Source organism: Microcaecilia unicolor, chromosome 11 (genome assembly GCF_901765095.1).
Source record: "Microcaecilia unicolor chromosome 11, aMicUni1.1, whole genome shotgun sequence".
Lineage (NCBI taxonomy): Eukaryota > Metazoa > Chordata > Amphibia > Gymnophiona > Siphonopidae > Microcaecilia > Microcaecilia unicolor.
The window spans coordinates 37,924,469-37,944,175 of NC_044041.1; the positions used below are offsets into that span (position 1 = coordinate 37,924,469).

At 42.6% G+C, this 19,707-nt stretch overlaps 1 protein-coding gene across 1 annotated transcript in view; it reads left to right on the plus strand.

The window, feature by feature from the left end:
- LRRC43 (leucine rich repeat containing 43) overlaps positions 1-19,707 on the plus strand; it is a 95,543-nt gene that overhangs the window by 39,010 nt on the left and 36,826 nt on the right. Inside the window, 3 exon segments of the mRNA XM_030218335.1 lie at positions 4,225-4,361; positions 17,762-17,881; positions 18,871-19,527. Coding sequence (XP_030074195.1) covers positions 4,225-4,361; positions 17,762-17,881; positions 18,871-19,527 — 914 coding nt within the window.

Sequence of the window (19,707 nt, forward strand, 5' to 3'; positions counted from 1 at the left end):
GGTTGCAGAATAAGCAGTGAAGGAACTTCACTCAATATGCCATGATAGAGCTGTCCTCAACATACAGCGATGGAGCTAAAGCCAACCTGGAACTGTGCCCAACATGCAGTGATGGAGCTATGCCCAACATGTAATGGTGGAACTGCATGGAATAATGATGCTGTGCTCCACATGCAGTGATGGAGCCATGCTCAACTAGCAAAATGCATAGATGGAGCCCCGGGGAACAGCCAGAGAAGGTGCTGCCAGGAGGCCAACAGGAAAGGAGCACAACTTGTGGAAATGCAGACCTGGCGCTGCACTCCCCTGGCCCAGAGGGACTAAAACTACAAGAAGAGAAAGCCCTGTGCCCCAAGAGACACTCTCGGCCCCCAAGTGGTCTCTGAGCCACAATGACCGCCCTCCTAGGCAACTGATATGGAGCAGCAGTCAACGTAGAGAAAGAACTCCCGCCAAGAGGGAGGTAAGCATCACGGAGCTGGACTCCTCAGACCATAGGGAGCAAAATGCAGCTGTAAGGCAGTGAGGAAGAAACAACTCTCGCCAGGCCAGGAACAAAGAGGAAGCTGGCCATTAACACCAAACTGAGGAAAAACCAGCTAAGGGACCTAGACCTAGAACAGAGCCACTTCCCTGCAGAAAAGTAGAGAAAAGCGCAGGGCTAAGAGGCGATAATCCAGATGCACAGCAATAGATCTGCTCAGCAGGAAAGAACTGCGCCCCTTACAGAAAAAGGAAGGAGTGCCAAATGTGCCAGGAGAGAGGCACCTGAAACTAGAAAAAGCAAAATCCGCCTGTGCCAGGCTAAAACTCCCGCCCAAAAGCAAAGGAAGCAAGGAAGAGCTGTGGCAAACTAGTCCTAAAAAGGCATATTCCCATAAAGAGACATTTAACTGAGTCCAAGCAAAAGACTGGCAAGAATGGCACTCCCTAGGGTACTCAGATTTGAGCTAGCAGTTGCACACCAAGGGCAACTTGGACCCCCGCCAGAAAGAAAGTACCCTGCAGACAAACCAGAGCAGACAGGAGGGATCCATGAGGACGAGAGAACCAGAATCTCCCTAAGGAAGGGAGGAAAAACTGCTGCCAAAACAAGAATCAAATAGCAGGGGCGTCTCAAGCAAGATACCTGAAGCAGCAGAGACCAGACGGTCTGAAAAAGAACTGACCAACAGCGTAAGGCTGACAGGAATGAAAAAATAGCCATGGACTAAAAAGACCGAGCCTATAGCCAAACGGAGCCAGCGAGAGACTTCCCCCTCTTTGGAAATGGCAGACTAAGACCTCCGAACCGCAAAGGTACAAATTCCAGCAACGGGGCTGCCCTCTGAACCAGCCGCTGTCTAGGACTGTGAAGAGGAGAAAAACAACTGAGTTTCGTGATCCAGACACGAGCCGTGCCCCACAAAAAAAATCAAAGCAACTGGTACCAGGTCGGAAGGGTCCAAGATCAGAATCAGACGCCAGCCAGCGAAATTCAAAGAAACTTCACAAGTGGCCCCCTAGAATACATTGCCAAAGGCAGGAAAATAAATCAGATAACAGGCAAGAGAAAGAAGGAAAAACAAAGTTTCTTCTTTTTTTTTTAAAACAATCTTCTTCACTAGTGAAAGGAATTAATAAAGGTTTACCTCAGAGGCAGAAAAGGAGGGGAAAACAAAGTTTCCTTTTTTTTTTAAACAACCTTCTTCACTAGTGACAGGAATAAATAAAGGCTTACCTCAGAGGCAGAAATTCAGATATACCTACCACCACAGAAGAGAAGAACCCCACAGGGGAGACAAGGTACTCCATGCCACAATCAACCATCACCCTGCTAGAAAGACAGCCAGGGGAGGTAGAGGAGGGGAGGGAACCATGGACACTGGATATCACCCTAGCTGGCAGATGAGGAACTCAGGACCAGTGAATATCATCTAAAACTAGCCCCAACATGGCTACCAGCACACCCCTGGCTCCACTGTCACCAGAAGAATCTAGGACAGGAGCTACCAGCCAGCAATCCACAGCAGCTGCACGATCCGTCCGCTAGGAGACAGAGAAAATACTGAACATTCCAGGCTGCACGATACCCTTAAGGGGCGGTTTACTTGGAACTATTTTCTCTGTCTCCTTCCGCTGGTAGATGGACACAACCCATTAGTCTGGACTGGTCTGGTATAGATGACAAGGAAGAATGTATTTTTAGATCTGTTTTCTAACATTGCTACATGTGTATCTAGGTTATTCACATTAGACCAGTTATCTGGACTACTCAGATTAATTATTAAAGTCAGATTGATCCAGCAAGTAATTCAATTGTTTGCAGCCACTAACTAAGCATGCACAGCCAATCATAATCTGGATCTTGAACTGATTGTCTTACATCTACAGTAGAATCATATGCAGTCAAAAATAGATATTGACAGTGCAGTATAGAACAGGTTATTGGTATACTGTATGAAATTAGTACAGCAGGTGGCATCCTAGCTATATGTACTAGGAGGGGACCAGTGGTGTGTCGAGGTTGGCTGCCAACTGGGCTGAGTTGCCACTATGCCTCCCCCTCTTGGCACATCACCCGCCTCCCCCTCCTCCAAAGCGCATCATCCTCACCACCTGAGGGTGCACAGAGCAGTCGTGCAGCTGTCGGCTCTGCTGGTCCTCTGCCCCAGAACAGGAAGCAACGTCAGAGGGGGCAGGGAACCGGCGGAGCCGATAGCCACGCAACTGCTCCTTGTACCCCGTTGCTGCCTGTACCTGGGGCGCACCACCCCCACCACCCCGCCCTTGGTACGCTAACTGGAGGGGACAGCTCTCTGAGTGACTCAGAGAGATACATCCATTGTGCAGCCCTTATTTGAACTATTCACTCTTTCTCTCTTCCCATGCAGCTTCACCTAGGGCAGTGCTTCTCAACCCTCTCCCTGGAGGCACACCTAGCCAATCTATTTTTCAGGATTATTGCGATGAATATGCATGAGATACATACACCCCTTGTAGGCAAATCTATCTCATGCATATTCATTGTGGTCAGAGCCGTAGCGAGGGGAGCTGACACCTGGGGCGGGTCGCAGCTGCACACCCCCCCAGGTGCAGCACGGCGCACCCTCCTCCCGCTGGAGCGCACCCCCTCCCCCCCCAGAGCGCATACCTGCGGCGAGGGACGGGCGGGAGGGCCGATCCGCCCGACTGCACGTTGCTGGGGTGTCGGCTCCACGCTGGTTCACTGCTCTCTCTGTCCCGGAACAGGAAGTAACCTGTTCCAGGGCAGAGAGGGCAGTGCACCAGCGCGGAGCCGACACCCCCCAGCGGCGTGCACCCGGGGTGGACCACCACCCCCTTCCCACGCCACTGATTGTGGTAATCCTGAATACCTGACTGGCTTGGTGCACCTCCAGCAGATGGCATCACTTTACAGAGGAGCTTTCATAGCTACTTAAATGTTTCAGTGCTTGGTGCTTTGCACTGTTAGGATGAATCCTGGGGTGGGGTTCTGCCTCAGCTTCTCCTCCAGCCAGCTGGTAGCTCTAAAAATGGTTAAACTGGCACAACTTGTCCTTTGTGAACCAGTTACTGCTCTTGCAGAGAGGCGTGACTGGTAACCACGGTACGGCACTATATGTTGTGCAAGTTACAGCCTCTGTCACAGACAACACTACAGCAGTGTTTCCCAAGTCGGTCCTGGAGTACCCCCTTGCCTCCATTGCATGCATATCTCTTTCATGCATATTCATTGCAGATATCCTGAAAACCTGACTGGAACTATAGGACTAAATCCACTCTGACAGCAATTTCCAAACCCGTCCAGGGGAAACTCCAGCCAGTTAGGTTTTCAGGAACTCCTCAATGAACATGCATGATTTGACAAGAAATGTGATTGCTGGGCAGACTGGATGGACCATGTAGGTCTTTATCAGTCATCATTTACTATATTATTGTGTTATGTTACTATGAGATCGATTTACATACGAAGGAGGCAGTGCATGCAAATTCATCTCATGAATATTCATTATGGATATCCTGAAAACCTGAGTTGCTGGGGTTCCCCCAGGACAGGTTTGGGAATCACTATACTATGGCTTATGAATAAGATATGTAGGAGCAAGCCAAAAGCTGGGAATTCCAACCAGAACTGGCAGGGAGGAGGGTATTCATTGCTGAGAAGCTAATAAGTCTTCAGAGGAAGGTTTTAAAAATCTATACTGAATTAGTGAAATGCCTTTCTTTTTGTCTGGTTGGCAGCCCTTTACAAGACCCCTGGCAAACCGCAGGAGGAAGTTAGTCAAATAGATTACCAGATGGAACACGAGCTGGGAGATTTGCTGGCATTAAAATCTTTTTTTTATAGAGGAACTACAGTGACTTTCATACAGAAAATGGTAATGACTCTGGGCAGAGCCTCCCGTCTGTGTCTCATCAGGATGACATCAGTAATTCTCCTATACTTTCCCTCATTCTCTCCTTCTATGGAAAGGTCAAGAACTAGAGCAACATTGAATAGGAAGTCAGTCAATGTATCTCCCCAGAGACATTTCTTTAACTACCTACCATCACTCCAGCTACTATTGCAGTGGGAGCAACATTTGTCTGAAGTTTGCTGTAGAGAGTGGCAAGTGCTACTTCCACAGAATCCAGTCCTGGCTAGCCGAGGACTAGAAACATTTTAACAATCAGGTCCCTGCCAAGCACTTGGAGGGTAATTTTATTAAGATACGCCTTTAGGTAGAGCAGAGGAGTAGCCTAATGGTTAGAGAGATGGGCTGGGAACCAGGAGGCCCAGGTTCAGATCTCACAGTTGTGACCTTGGACAAATCACTCAACCCTCCATTACCTTGGGCCCGATCCTGGACAAGTTCTGGCAGCAATGCCAGTACAGGTTCCCCCCTCCCACTATGTTGGGCAGCAGCAACATAGTGGTGCCTCAAATTGACTAGGCGAAGGCAACGGCACACTACTCTGTATCATGCCAAAGAAAACCACATGGTGGGGGGGGCCCTTATTGTGTGGTCATCAAGCAAAGAAATTACAAAACACAAACAACTCTGTGCTACAAAAGCAAATCAATGAGAAAGCACAAAGGTAAAAAAGATCTCAAAACAAGAGCCTTACCTTTCTGAGGCACAACCAGGCCCACAGGGCTATACCTGATCACTGGAGTTCTTTAGGACCAATGATAAGCTATAGCTCTGTTGGATGAACCATGCCTTAGAGCAGTGCTTCTCACCCCAGTCCTTGAAGTACATTCAGCCAGTCAGGTTTATAGCACATCCACAATGACTATACATGAAAGAGATTTCTATATGGAGGAGACAGTGCAGTGTGTGGGAAAGCGCAGGGTACAAATGTAATAAATAAATAACGAAATTTAGAAGCCAAATATGCCAAGGACAAAACGTATTACTACTACAATTCGACATGTCAATTGCGTTTGACATAGTACACCACACCACGGTGGTTGGGAGGCGGGGATAGTGCTGGGCAGACTTATATGGTCTGTGCCCTGAAGAGGACAGGTACAAATCAAGGTATATACAAAAAGTAGCACATATGAGTTTATCTTGTTGGGCAGACTGGATGGACCGTGCAGGTCTTTTTCTACCGTCATCTACTATGTTACTATGTTACCACACTAAAGACACTGCTCGACAACATAGGATTCAGCGGTGCAGTGGCAACATGGTTCAATGGCTTCCTAAAGACCAGATCCTACATTGTAAAGATGTCCAACCAAACATCAGCCTCATGGACCTCTTGAGTGCGGGGTTCCATAGGGATTGCCAATATCACCAATACTGTTCAATGTAAATGGCGCCACTCGGAAATAAACTGGAATTAATGGGTTTCAATCCATTTATATAAGCAGATATCACCATCTTCATACCTTTCCAAAACAATATCACAAACATACAGGACAAAATAGAAAAAAAAAAGAGTTGGACCTCAAGGAAGAATGGGCAACAACTTTCAAACTCAAACTGAACCGAGACAAAACCAAATTCCTAGTACTTTCCAGCCCACACAACCCCACATCCTACCAAAAATTCACAATCAATCAACAAACAAACATACCACATCGAAACACAACTTAAAATACTAGGAATCATTTCTCAACAGTCCAAACACAGCAGCAAGACTGGTTTTCAAGAAATCGAAATACGAAAGAATGACCCCACTACTTGAAACACTACATTGGCTACCAGTCAAGGCAAGAATATTTTTCTAAGTGAGCACCATAATCTTCAACATACTATTTGAAATGGCACCCGAATATATGCTTAACATGAATGAACTATCCTCAAGAAGTGCCAGCCCAGTAAACAGAAACCACCTACTCCTACATCTACCCAACTGCAAAAACACCATCTACAAAACTATCTACACAGCAGGATTTACCTACCAGGGTTCCAAATGGTGGAACTCGATACCAAAAACCGTAAGAAGCATCACAAATCCCCTCCAATTCAGAAAATAAATGAAATCCTACCTCTTCAAAAAATTCTACAGTTAATCACAAAGATATTGTCGCCTTCCTTTCAAATTTACCTCTTCAAAAACTATATGAATAAACATCACCAAAACTCTACAACTGAACACAAAAGCTACCACTACCTTGTCCTCTTGAAATCTCTCTCTTCAAAAACTCTTATGAATAATCACATGCACTATAGATGACCTCTCCACATTGAACACTATTGTAACTCCACCAAAATGTAAATTGTAAGCCATTTTGAACCGAAATTTGTTTTTGGATTATAGTGGGATACAAGAATGCATAAATAATATAAATAAAATGCAAATATATCTTATACATATTCATTGTGAATATCCTGAAAGTCTTACTAGCTGGGTATGCCCGAGGACTGAGAAGCAATGCCTGAGAGGGTAAAACTTTTGTTTTGAGGTCCTTGTTTCCTCTGTTCTTGTTCTCATTGTTCTGCTTTTGTAGCAAAGATTTGTTTGGGTAATTTTATAAACCAGGTAAATGGGTTCTTATAAAATGAGGTAAATGGGCTCTTATAAAATGAGGTCACACCTAAAAGTGCACATAGTAGGGGGTAAATTCAAAAAAGGTCACTAAAACTTAGGCATTATGCTAATATTTTATAGTAGCAGAGTTGTGCACCAAATCTGTTACAGAATACTAGTGTAAGTCCTCAGTTTGTGTGTCAAACTTTAAGCGCAACCGCGTATGCCATGTCTATGGCGGATGTAAAATGGTGGCACCTAAATATGGTAGTTGGGTGCAGAAATCGAATGCCATGACACACCCATGCCACTGTTCCCTCTGAACAGAGCAGCAGTCCTCCAACTGCATTGCTGCCAGCATGGGGTAGTGTTTCAATATTGTGTTTTTCAATCTCTAGGGAGAGGCAGGTTCCCTGGAGTATGCAGAACTTGCCTGTCACTCACTACTGAAAACGTGACAGTGAAACAGCACCCCCCCCTCCAAGCAAGGCTGTAGATGGAGGACTGCTCAGCTTAGAGGGAACAGTGGTTCGATTCCCACTGCAGCTCCTTGTGACTGTGGGCAAGTCACTTAACCCTCCATTGCCCCTGGTACAAAATAAGTACCTGAATATATGTAAACCGCTTTGAATGTAGTTGCAAAAACCTCAGAAAGGCGGTATATCAAGTCCCATTTCCCTTCCCCCTCCAACATTAATGCCTTCTTTGCATTTGTGCATGAGAGAAGTTAAGAGCATTGTTTATAAAACAGAGATGTAAGATTGTTATGTGCAATAGCAAATTAGGCCCAATTTGTGCTTAACACCTATTACTCTTCACAAAAAAAAACACCAAAAAAAAGATGTGGGGACTATAGAATCATATACATATCATGTCCCAAACATCAATATGGAGCATAGATCATGAATAAATAGTATTTTGATTTTAATTATGATATCAGGAGACCATCAGATCTAAGTGCCTCACACAACCATCAGAACATATATTTGTTCTATCGCAATAAGCGAAATGGTGTGGTGCAAATCCTCATCGGCTCCTCCCATTAGTCAATAGCATTCTTATATTTCTTATATTTCTTGTATTTATTTTTTTATAATCCAAATATGACTCATGACTACTGAAACAACTAATGTTTTTAAAGACACTTATCTTAAATGGCAGCAGCTTAAGTTTCGCGTAAAGCTTTTTCAAGGAAGAGGCTCACTGAAATATAAAACAGCCAGAATCAGCCAAAGAATTAAACTGTAACGATCTCCAGTATCAAAAGTTTTTATAGATCATTTTTCATCAACTTTATATTAACATACCTTTCCATCCTATAATTGCTCCTGCATACAAGCGACCTCACTATTTAAATGAACCACAGCTGATCGTAACAATGCTATGCCAATTGGATACTCAAAAAAATCCAACAGCCAATGAAACTACAGCAAAGACCACCAATCTATTTCTGCATTTAAACCACCCGGAGGTAATGTATTCAATTGGAATATCCATCTTTGTTCTCTTGAATTTAATAGATGAGAAATATTACCACCCTCCCATCCCACATCCACTTGATCTATAATTCTCCATCTAAGGTCTGTTAACAAATGACCACAATCGGACCAGTGTTGAACCATAGGTGCAGACAATATTAAATTTTTGATACGTGATTTATGTTCATTCAAACGTATTTTAATAGGTCTGCTAGATCTTCCTACGTACATTTTATGGCAAGGACAAATGATCACATATACTACATTTTTAGAGAGGCAGTTAGTATTTGACTTAGCATAAATGGGTCGTGCTGTATCTGAATATCTCCAAATATGACCTTCAATCGTGGATTCACACCACTGGCACGATCCACATTTAAAATGTCCCAAAACAGCAGAAGTCAGACTCTCGGTGTCAAATCTTTTATAAGATAACAGTTCACCCAATGTTTTACTACGTTTATAGGCTCCAATCGGGTGCTGTTCAAAACATTCATAAATCTGTAAAGTATGCCAATGTCGATGAATACTTGACATAATTTTTGAACTCAGAGGTCGCCCTTTCTTCAGGGGACGTCGGGGACGTCAAACACGATTTCAAATGCAAGGAAGCCATGGAGATCCCCCGGGTTCGGGGAGATATTATCAAACCCGAGCGTGGACCAATCAAAATCAGTAGTAATTAATATTTCATCTTTTGAACTTTCTGCTATGCAAGATCAATTACTAAATTTGGGATTAGGCTTTGTTCCATCAACTAAATATGACCCTTTTACTACACGGGTCTCTTTATTTAGATTTTTTCGAAAACTGCATTTAAAAAAATTCTTTTTGGCTAATCCCCCATTTCCAGATAACTCCCTTGTTCATCCAAAATCATCCTGGATGCCTTTTGAAAATTTGGATCCATCTGTAATAGCATTTCAGAAATGCATTTTATATGATCTAGAACAAATTGAGAATCAATGTCAATGGACTTTTCACATTCAAAATCTTTCTAAATTAAAATATGAGGCATTAACTCAATTGCAAAATCAACGTGAAGTTCTTATACTTCGAGCTGATAAAGGTGGAGCGGTAGCCCTATGGGATAATAATAAATATATACAAGAAGCATTGCGACATTTAGATGATGCATCTACTTATAGGAAATTGATGAGTGACCCTGTTTTAGAACTTCAAGGTGAAATTAAAACGATTGTTGAAGAAGGCCTAACTACTGCTATGCTAACTTCACGAGAAGCTCGTTTTTTAGAACATCCAAAAACTCCTAGGATTTATTTCCTCCCAAAGGTGCATAAGAACATTTTAAATCCACCTGGCCGCCCTATTGTGGCATTATGTAACACAATATTAGAACCTTTATCTATTTTATTAGATGTGTTTTTGAAACCTATGGCCCAGCATGTAAAATCGTACTTGAAAGATACTATGCATTCAAGAAGTCCCTCAAGACTTATCTCTGTGGTCAATCGTTCACTTCTGTTATCTAACTTCCTACTGGCCCTCATTTGTGTCTCCTGCTGGTTGCTCCCCTCCCTTGATGCTCCTTACTCTCTGCCCCAACCTTGAATTTGAAGATGTTCTTCTCATAACTGCTGTTTGCCACATAGAGCCCGCCACGGTGGGAATCTGTGGGATATAAATGTTCTAAATAAATAAATAATCCACTTCCTCCGATGTACCCTGAAGAAACTTATGATGAAATGTGAGGAGTACATGCAATTGGGATCTCAATGTAAAAGCTTCTGTCAAAGTTTCCTGTACATCTTCTGTAAGTCTGTCCATGGTAAAGAACTCACATAATGTCTTAGCTGAAGATATGCAAAATAATCTCTGCAAGGTAAGGAGTATTCCCACTGCAAGTCCACAAATGATTTCATCTTACCCTCCCCTCCATGAGCACCTGTAGTAGGTAGCAGTGGCCTAGCCAGACCTGAGATTTTGGGTGGGCCTAGAGCTAATATGGGTGGGCACACACTGTGTATATAAGTATGAGAGGTGTCTCTTGGGATCCTACAAAATAATGCCTTAGAATGCACTTGATGATGGATTTCTAAGTAGTCTGTCCAACAGCTGCCCTGCATCAATATAACCACATATAACTGCCAGACAAGATTTCTACTTGTTTTTAGCAACTTTAGCTGTTTCTATAATCGTAGCTACTGAGGTGTGGGAGCAAGCTCCGCCCAGTTTAAGTTGTCATCAGATATTGAGGGATTATCCGGTGGAACCTAGCAGCACTAGTAGAACATACAATTGCGCAGCATCTTTACCTAGTTTGTTTGTTGATTAAGGCATTGTCTTATTGTATAGTTTATTGTTTTTATTTTAGTAGGGCATTTTACCTTTATGATGGCATAGGTTCACTGGGTTCAAATATATCTCATTCTAGTTAGAAGCCTATTGATGATAAATGGCCACATTTTAAGCTTATTTGAACAGCCGTTCATTCATCAATTGACTAGACTTATCCAAGTAGACTCTGAGCTGTTGATTGAGTATAAGGATTTGCAGAACCAATTACAATTTTTTATTGAGCCACTTCAACCTTCTCTTAAACACAGTAAATCTCAACACCATAAAAAAATGGGAACTAGAACCACAACACATAAGTTTAATCTTAGATATATTAATCATGAAAATTTTGCAACTAATTACTCTTACTCATCACTTCCTTACTATCACATAAATATTCATTCAGTAGGCAATAAAATCTGCTTACTTAAAGATTGGCTCAATGATCATCAACCTGAATGTCTATTTTTAACTGAGACCTGTTTTTTTTCAGAGGAAGACTCTCGTATCAAAGAAATTTGTCCAGTGGGTTACAAAGTATTATCTTTATCAAGAAGGGGGAAGAAGGGAGGTAGAATAGTAATGATATATAAAACCACATTAGAAGTGACCATAGTTGATACATTTACTTCTGTCTTGTATGGAGTTCTTGTGAGCCCTTGGGTCCCGCTGGAGGGATGCAGTGACGGTAGACACCAGCCCTCCAAAGGACAGCCGAACAACCCCAAGTCTTCACCTGCGGCGACCGCCGTTCCCCAAGGGTTGAGCCCCCAGGTGCGGGCAGCCAACAGGACCTCCGGAACTACAGGGGTTGGCGGACTGGCTACAACGAGAGAAAGTTCAGGAGGCCGGGCTGGGCCACAGGCAGGGAGATGTCAGGAACCAGCAGAGGACAGGGCAGGCAGCGAGCAGAGAGTTGTCAGGAACCAGCAGAAGTCAGGGCAGGCAGAGAGTTGTCAGGAACCAGCAGAAGTCAGGGCAGGCAGTGAGCAGAGAGTTGTCAGGAACCAGTAGAAGTCAGGGCAAGTCAGGTCGGGTACGAGCGAAGTCAAGATATCACACACAGAAGCACAAGTCCTCAGTGAGTAGAAGCCGAAGCAACGCAAGGCACTCATTGGGTTCCTTAAATAGCTCTTCAATCTAGCCCATGCAGATCATCTGGCAGGGAGCAGGAGACGCTGGCACTCAGCGATCGCATCACTGGTTGGAGTCCACCTGATAGGTTGGGCAAGAGGCGGGGGTGGAGCCAAGCCGAACCCGGCGAATCAGGAGGAGGCAAGGCGTGCCCAGAGTTCCCGGGCTCCGCGCCCGGAAGAAGACGATCCTCGCCGGCGCTGCCATCATGGCCGGTGCTCCGGGCCATGCCCGAGTGAACCGAGCGAGGCGCAGGCCCGGGCACGAGGGCCCCACATGGACTATCATCATTCCCCATCACAGGGGGGGGGGGACCCAGAGAGCGGACGCGTGGCACGGAGCGCGCCGTAAGTAAGGGACGTGACAACTTCCTCTTATCTTTAAATCTTTTCTTGTCAGATGAAAGATTCTACGTTAACTAATACTTTAGGCCGTATTCTATGTTTCTGCCCGCCTGGTAATTGGCCCAAAGCTTGTTCTTTCTTTTGTGATTTTGTAGCTAAGAATTCTATTATTAATTTCTAGAATCTACTATTAGGTTATCTTAATCTACATTTAGAACAAGCTTTAAGATAAACAAATAACCAACTTCTACTCATTTTTGTCTTCTTTAAATTATTCTAAACCCACTGCTTTAGCAACACATGAGAAGGGTCATCAACTGGACATTATTTCTTTTTCTGACACTACTTCAAATTCATCAAAACATATTAAACTAATGGATATAGATTGGAAATAATTGTTATGGTCAGATCATTACCTTTGCTCATTTAAAATCTTGGGAAAAATGTAAAGGTTTTTCGAAACCACAATTAGTTTCTACTATTAGGAGTAAAATTGAACCTTGTAATTTCTGGAATCAATTGTCAACATCTTGCTCTCAGAATATTCATAACTATATTAATGATTGGACCCAGGTTACCACTAATATTTTAGACAATATAGCTCCCCTTCGTACGAATGCAAGGTTAGTAAGACAAAGTGAGAAATGGTATACACCAGAATTAAGGAAACTAAAATGTGTTTGTAGAAAATGGGAACGTAAGTGGCATAAGTTAAAAACTGGCCAATCAAAGGAGAACTGGAGGGAAAGTATTCATCATTATAAATCAGCTTTAAAAATGGCTAGGAAAAAAGTTTACTCTAATCTGATTGGTAAAGATCATACTAATACAAGGCAATTATTTCAGATAATTACTTCTCTTATTAAAGCACCTTTTCAAAATGATGATTTATTACCATCTCCAAACCAATTAGCTGATTATTTTCAAAATAAGATAAAAAAATCTACATATAGGATTTTCCAGCCATAAATCTGAATTAAAGGATGATCCCTTATTGTCTATTTCTGAAGTGATTCCACGAGAAAGAATTTGAAATGATGTGCTACCCATAAATTGGAATGATTTTATTAGTCTGTTTCATAAATATAATGCTTCCTATTGTTCTTTGGATAGTTATCCTTATTTAATAAAATCACCACCTTTCATTCAATTAGCACTATTCAATTGGATTCAATAACAAATCATCCCTACGCATTTTCCCCAAAACATTATGTCAAATAATCATTACTCCACTATTGAAAGATTCAAAATTGCCTGCTAACATGAGCTCAAATTACAGACCTGTAGCCTCAATTCCTTTGTTTGCTAAACTGATGGAGGGTCTTGTTGCTCGGCAACTAACACACTATCTGGAAAAAAAATTCAATTTTAGGTTCCTCTCAGTTGGAATTTCAATCTTTTCATAGTACAGAAACAGTAGTGGATTCAGTGATTGGTAAAGTCAGAGGTCTACTGAGTGAAGGAAAGTGCACAGTATTGTTGCAATTCAATTTTTCGGCAGCATTTGACCTGGTGGACCATGAAATTCTGCTGCAGTTGCTTGAAAGTATTGGAATTGTTGGAAAAGTGCAGAATTGGTTTAAGACTTTTTTGATTCGCTCTTATACAGTTAAAGGATGGCCTGTCTTCTTCTTGGAGTAATAACTGTGGAGGTCCCTCAAGGCTCTCCACTGTCCCCGCTGCGTTTCAATATTTTATTTACAATCTTTAGGTTTTTTGTTACATAACAAGAAATTTGTTCACTATATTTGTGTAGATGATATTTCAGTTTTGATACCTTTTGATTCTATTTTTGTAATAGATTCTAATTCAACAATGCATGTCATTAATAAATAATTGGATGTTTGATCATAAGTTAAAATTGAACACTGAGAAAGCAAAATTTATTTGCTTCGACATGCATCCAGAAAATATTCCAAAATCCATCACTATTAACCAAGCTACCTTTGAATTTTCTATAGTCATTAAACTGTTAGGACTGTTTATTGATAGTACTTTAACCATGGAAAAACAGGTCTCTTCATTAACAAATAAATGTTTTTTCTTGATGAAAACATTGAGATGCGTGTGAAACTATTTCAAACAAGATCATGTTAGAATACTGGTTTGGTCTCTCTTAGTTTCTCAATTGGATTATTGTAATTTGGTTTACTTAGGATGTAATAAAACTTTGGTGAGAAGACTACAAACGATACAGAATACAGCAGTTTGAATGATTTTTGGATTGTCTAAATTCGATAGGATCACTTCCAGCCTATTGAGGCTAGAATCTATTTCAAATTGGCGTGTTTTCTCTTTAAGCTTCTACATGGCTCAACACCAGACTATCTATATCCACATTTTATATTCATTTATGCTTAAAGAACAAGACGTACTGGTACTGTAGGTTATTCTTTTCCATCAAAAGGTAAAAAGAGATTACATTTCTTTGAATTAGGGTTGGCATTTCAAGTAAGATTATGGACTATGATTTCACCTATATTTAAATCTTCTCAGTCCTATATTCTTTTTAGGAAAAATTTGAAAAACACTTCTGTTTCAGAAATATGTATCCCATGCTAACTACTTATTCTTAATCACTAAATTTATGATGCCCCTTCTTCCCAATTAAATGAAACTGGCTTCTTAAATAGTTGTAACCCGCTTAGAACTGCGAGGTAATACATAGTAACATAGTAGATGACGGCAGAAAAAGACCTGCACGGTCCATCCAGTCTGCCCAACAAGGATAAACTCATATGTGTATACCTTACCTTGATTTGTACCTGCCTTTTTCAGGGCACAGACCGTACAAGTCTGCCCTCCACTATCCTTGCCTCCCAACCACCAACCTCTCTTCCCCCACCTGCTCCGCCACCCAATTTTGGCTAAGCTTCTGAGGATAGAAATCCAATTTACCATTACCATCTTTCTTCTTCACCTTCCCCCCCTCCCATCTGTGATCTAGTATCTCTTCTCTCTCAATTCTCGCCCTCCTGCTGAACCAGCTGAGGCACTGGCTCCAGGGCCGGTCTTTGGCAGAGGCGACCAAGGCGGCCGCATAGGGCCCCGCACTTAGGGGGGCCCCGCTTAGCGCGCCTCAACTCTGCCTCACTCCGACTGACCCCTGCTTGGATGACCGCATCATGATCCCGCTTGACCGCCCCCGCTCCGCTCCCGCCACGTTGCAGCACAGTGCCCACCCCCCGCTGAGCCCGCCGTCAGCAGCCTCCCCGGACCCCGACAGTTGCACCAACGGCCCCGACAGTTGCAGCGCCAGCAGGACGGCCCCGGCTCCTGACAGAGAGTTGCAGCGACAGCTCACCCCAGCATTTCACTTCCCGCTCAATGTCTTGCCTTCTGATGAGGTATTTCCTGTTTGGCGGGCGGGAGACACTGAGCGGGAAAGCTGCCTGGAGCCTGGTCGGAGGTGAGCCGGTGTGCGAGTGAGTGTGACTTAAAAATAAATAAAGACAGTCAAGTGGAGCTCGAGCTGGAGCAAGTTTGTGCCACTGCCATTCAAAGGCAAGCCAGGTATGATGATAACTTTTCTTATAAGGAAGAAGGAAGTTTCAAACCCCTTTTGTGCCATTTTAAAGGTAAATACTATTGCAGTAGTCTATTATTCTCCCATCAGTGATTAAGTCAAAATTAAGTGTTTTATGAAGGGCAGTGGCAGGAAAAGATCAAGAGGTTAGTTAAAGTGGTGCGTGAATGTGAGGGGTGGGGACAGGGGCAAGTGGAGAGGGCTAGTAGTGTCAGACTTTACTGTTAATTTGCCCAAAGTTATTGAAATCCTAAAGAATCCCAAGTGGGCAGACTAAAAATTGTCCATCTACAGGTACTTATCTTGCTAAGCTGGCCAGATCATGTGTATTTAGGAGAATTTGAGTTTCCAAAGCAAATAGCATTGTAGCCTCAAGAAAGAGGGGCATTTCTCTAAGCATGTTCAGCTTAGGAGAGGAAAAGAGCACATATAAAATCCATTTCCAAGGAACCTTTTTAAATTAAAAAATAGGGGAATTTGAAAGTACTGGATCTTTTCTTAGTATTTTTCCTTTATTCTCCTTTGTTATGAGAATTGGAACTACTAATTGTAGTGGACTTGAACTGAATTTCTGGGGAGGGGGGGTTCATGATAGCATTTGGGCTTATTATTTCAATCAGTTTTTTTGTACAAGTTGTACAAGTTTAGCTTCATTTGTCTTTATTTGAAATTGCATAAATAAAAAAATTTCTAAAAATGGAATAATCTTATCAATGGGGTGGAGCTATGGTAGGGCGGGGCTAGGATGGGGCCCCACCAAATTGGTCTGCACAGGGCCCTGCACTTGCTAACACCAGCCCTGACTGGCTCAGTGCACTGATGATAAAGGATGCCAAAATCCCAGTCCAGCATCTATCCCTTTAGAAGTCTGAAGGAAGACTGTACTGGAATTTTGGCACTCTATCACTGGCACCCTGGATCAGTGTCTCACATGGTTCATAGGTTTAGCCAGCCTTGTAGGCACCTATGTGTCTTTATAAAATAGTGCCAAAACAGGCTTATGTGACTTAAGGCCCTGCTATACAATTAACCCCAACAGAACAGTGATGTCAGAGTCCCTTGTCTCACTGAGCCAGAAAGCAGAAAAGTATAAATCAGCCCAAATTCCACTGGCCCAATTCACTAAGGCTCTTTTCCTACTTCTGCAAACTACTGAAAACTCATCTCTTTGAGAAAATTTATTGTAAGGATTAATACACATGAAGTCCACACTCACTATTTCAGAAATACACTTTCTTCTGAACTCCCATCCCCTGTAATTTTATCACATTTATACCTTAACTTACGGAAAATGTTATACCGAATGTTCTTTTGCTAATGTTCTATTACCCAATCAATTTCCCGTTGTCTCTTTCCACTGTCCCATTGTTCTTTTCCTTGTCCTATTCCCTAACGATACTTTGACTTTGTCTTCGCTTAACTTCTCACAATGTAATCCATAACTGATCTGTAACAAATTGTATTTCCATTAATTACAATGTATTGTAAGCCACACTGAGCCCGCAAATAGGTGGGAAAATGTGGGATACAAATGCAAGAAATAAATAAAATAAATATTACTCAGGCCCATTTATCTTCCAGAATGGGAATCCACAATAATGCCATGAATGATTAAGGGGGTCCATTGCCCCGATACAAAATAAGTACCTGAATATATGTAAACCACTTTGAATGTAGTTGCCAAAAAAAACCTCAGAAAGGCGGTATATCAAGTTCCCTTTCCCTTTTACAAAGCCGTGCTAGCGCTTTTAGCTCGCAGTAAAAATCAGCTGGCAGTAAATGCATCATGGACATCTCAGCATTTACCACCAGCTGATTTTTACTGCGAGCTAAAAATGCTAGCTTGGCTTTGTAAAAGGCCTCCTTGGTTACAAATGTGGAAAAGTAGTAGTATTAAATTGTTCTCAGATTTTAAAAGCCCCAGTTGAAAGCTTTGTAAGACACACACTGTCAGAAGTAGCACTGTTTGTTTTTGGACATTTGGTGAATCATCTTCGTAAGGACCATAACATGTCTGTGTTGTGCTTTATTAGACGCTTTCATGGCCAGTTGAGGCTGCTGAAGAAGCAGAAGCAAGGTCTCAGACTCCCAAAAAGGGGAAAAAAGAGAACGAGAAAGGGAAAGGAAAAGAGAAAGGGAAAGATGTAAAAAAGGTAAGAGAAGACAATGGAATAATTGTAGAAAGTGAATTTCACATCCAGGTGTCTTATATATATCTTGACATGCCATAGTGTGTTTCCTTTCAACAAGTAATTTTTTATTCAAAAAATCTTCAGTATGAGTTAAGGAAAAGATTACTTGGTGAATAGATTCACATTTCCCCATTGTGGTTTTCTTCCTCTATTGCATTGTATCTGAGAGGAAGCCGTTTTCTCCTTTTTCTGGTGGTATGTTGTGTTTCGTACCATGACCATTCTGTAAAGTCACAAACACACAAAGCAGCACAGAGCGACTGACAGATTTGCCACATTTATTCCTTATACATCACACAGCCACCTCTAAGGCTGCTCAACATCCAATAAAAACATTCTTGTCCCATAAAGATTTTTATAATGATTTTCCATGCTACTTATATGATCTCTTGATTCCCTATGTTCCTCAAAGATGCTTATATTCCCCAAAGCAGAAATATTGTCTATTGCTAGGAGACCACTAGGCATGTGACATTTTTGTACCTTGAACCTGCCCTCTGGAATTCACTCCCTCAGTACCTTGAGGATTCAAAAACATTTAAGAAGGGGCCACAAATTAAATTTTCTCCATAGCATTTCCTCTTACCTATCTATATGTTCCATCTTTGCTTATACTCTATGCTGTCTATTAAAATGTTTTATTACATATTGTGTTGACATTGTAAATAGTATACTATGCCATATTTTGTTTTGTTATTTTGAATAATTTACTGCTGTAATTGTCCATTACTTATGTTTGATTTATTCCTACTGTATACCCACCACCTTGAGTGAATTCCTTCAAAAAGGTAGTAAATCCTAATAAATAAAATAAAGAGGGGATCACGTGATGGTTTGAGGAAGGAAGTCGCATCTTCCGTTCCTCTAGGGTTCCCCCTCACCTTTCGTAGGAAAATTGAGCGATAAAACGCGCGAATTGTGCCCTCACCCGCGCCTCTCAATGGAGACAGTGTATGGATTCCTTTGTGACCCGCGAAATGCGCTCAACACCCAGCAGAACGACGAAAAAAACAGCAGAGAAGCAGCGTGGCTCGGAGGAGCCCAAGATGGCGCCCGCCCCGCTTCCAGAACCGCCGCCTCAGTTCCACCGGGCCCAACTACAGCAACTGGTGGAAGCTGTTAAAACGGTGCTCGACCCCCAGTTTACCAAACTCCAGGAACAGCTAGCGGGGGTCGACTCCCGGCTCGGAGAGACAACGCGAAGGACAGGAGAACTGGAGGTTCGGATGTCAGCACTGGAGGGCTCCACAGAGGAAAAGGACAAAACAATAAAAAATCTGCAGCAAGCCTTGAGAGCGCAAGCAAAGCACTTAGACGACATGGAAAACAGGTCTAGAAGATCCAACCTAAGATTGATTGGCATACCTGAATCGATCCCTGACCGCTCGTTTCCCACGCAGCTGGAACGCTGGTTAAAGACGGAATTTGCATTGTCAGATAGTATTGGCCCACTGTGTTTAGAACGAGCGCATTGGCTTGGCAGGAAGGCCACAGCAGGGAACAGGCCTAGAACTGTGATCATCAAAGTTCATAACTTTCTTCACAAAGAAGAAATCTTGCGGGGAGCAAGAACCAAATGGGACACCCTGACTTTTGATGGGGCCAGTGTAAGGATTTTCCAGGACTATTCAGTGGCCTTGCAAGAGCGAAGGAAGGCTTTTGGACCACTATGCAGGCACTTAGCCGGAAAAAACCAACGGTTTATGCTCTTGTACCCCACCCAGCTGAAAGTGTTAACATCGGAGGGATGGAAAACCTTCAGGTCACCAGAGGAGGCATCCGAGTTG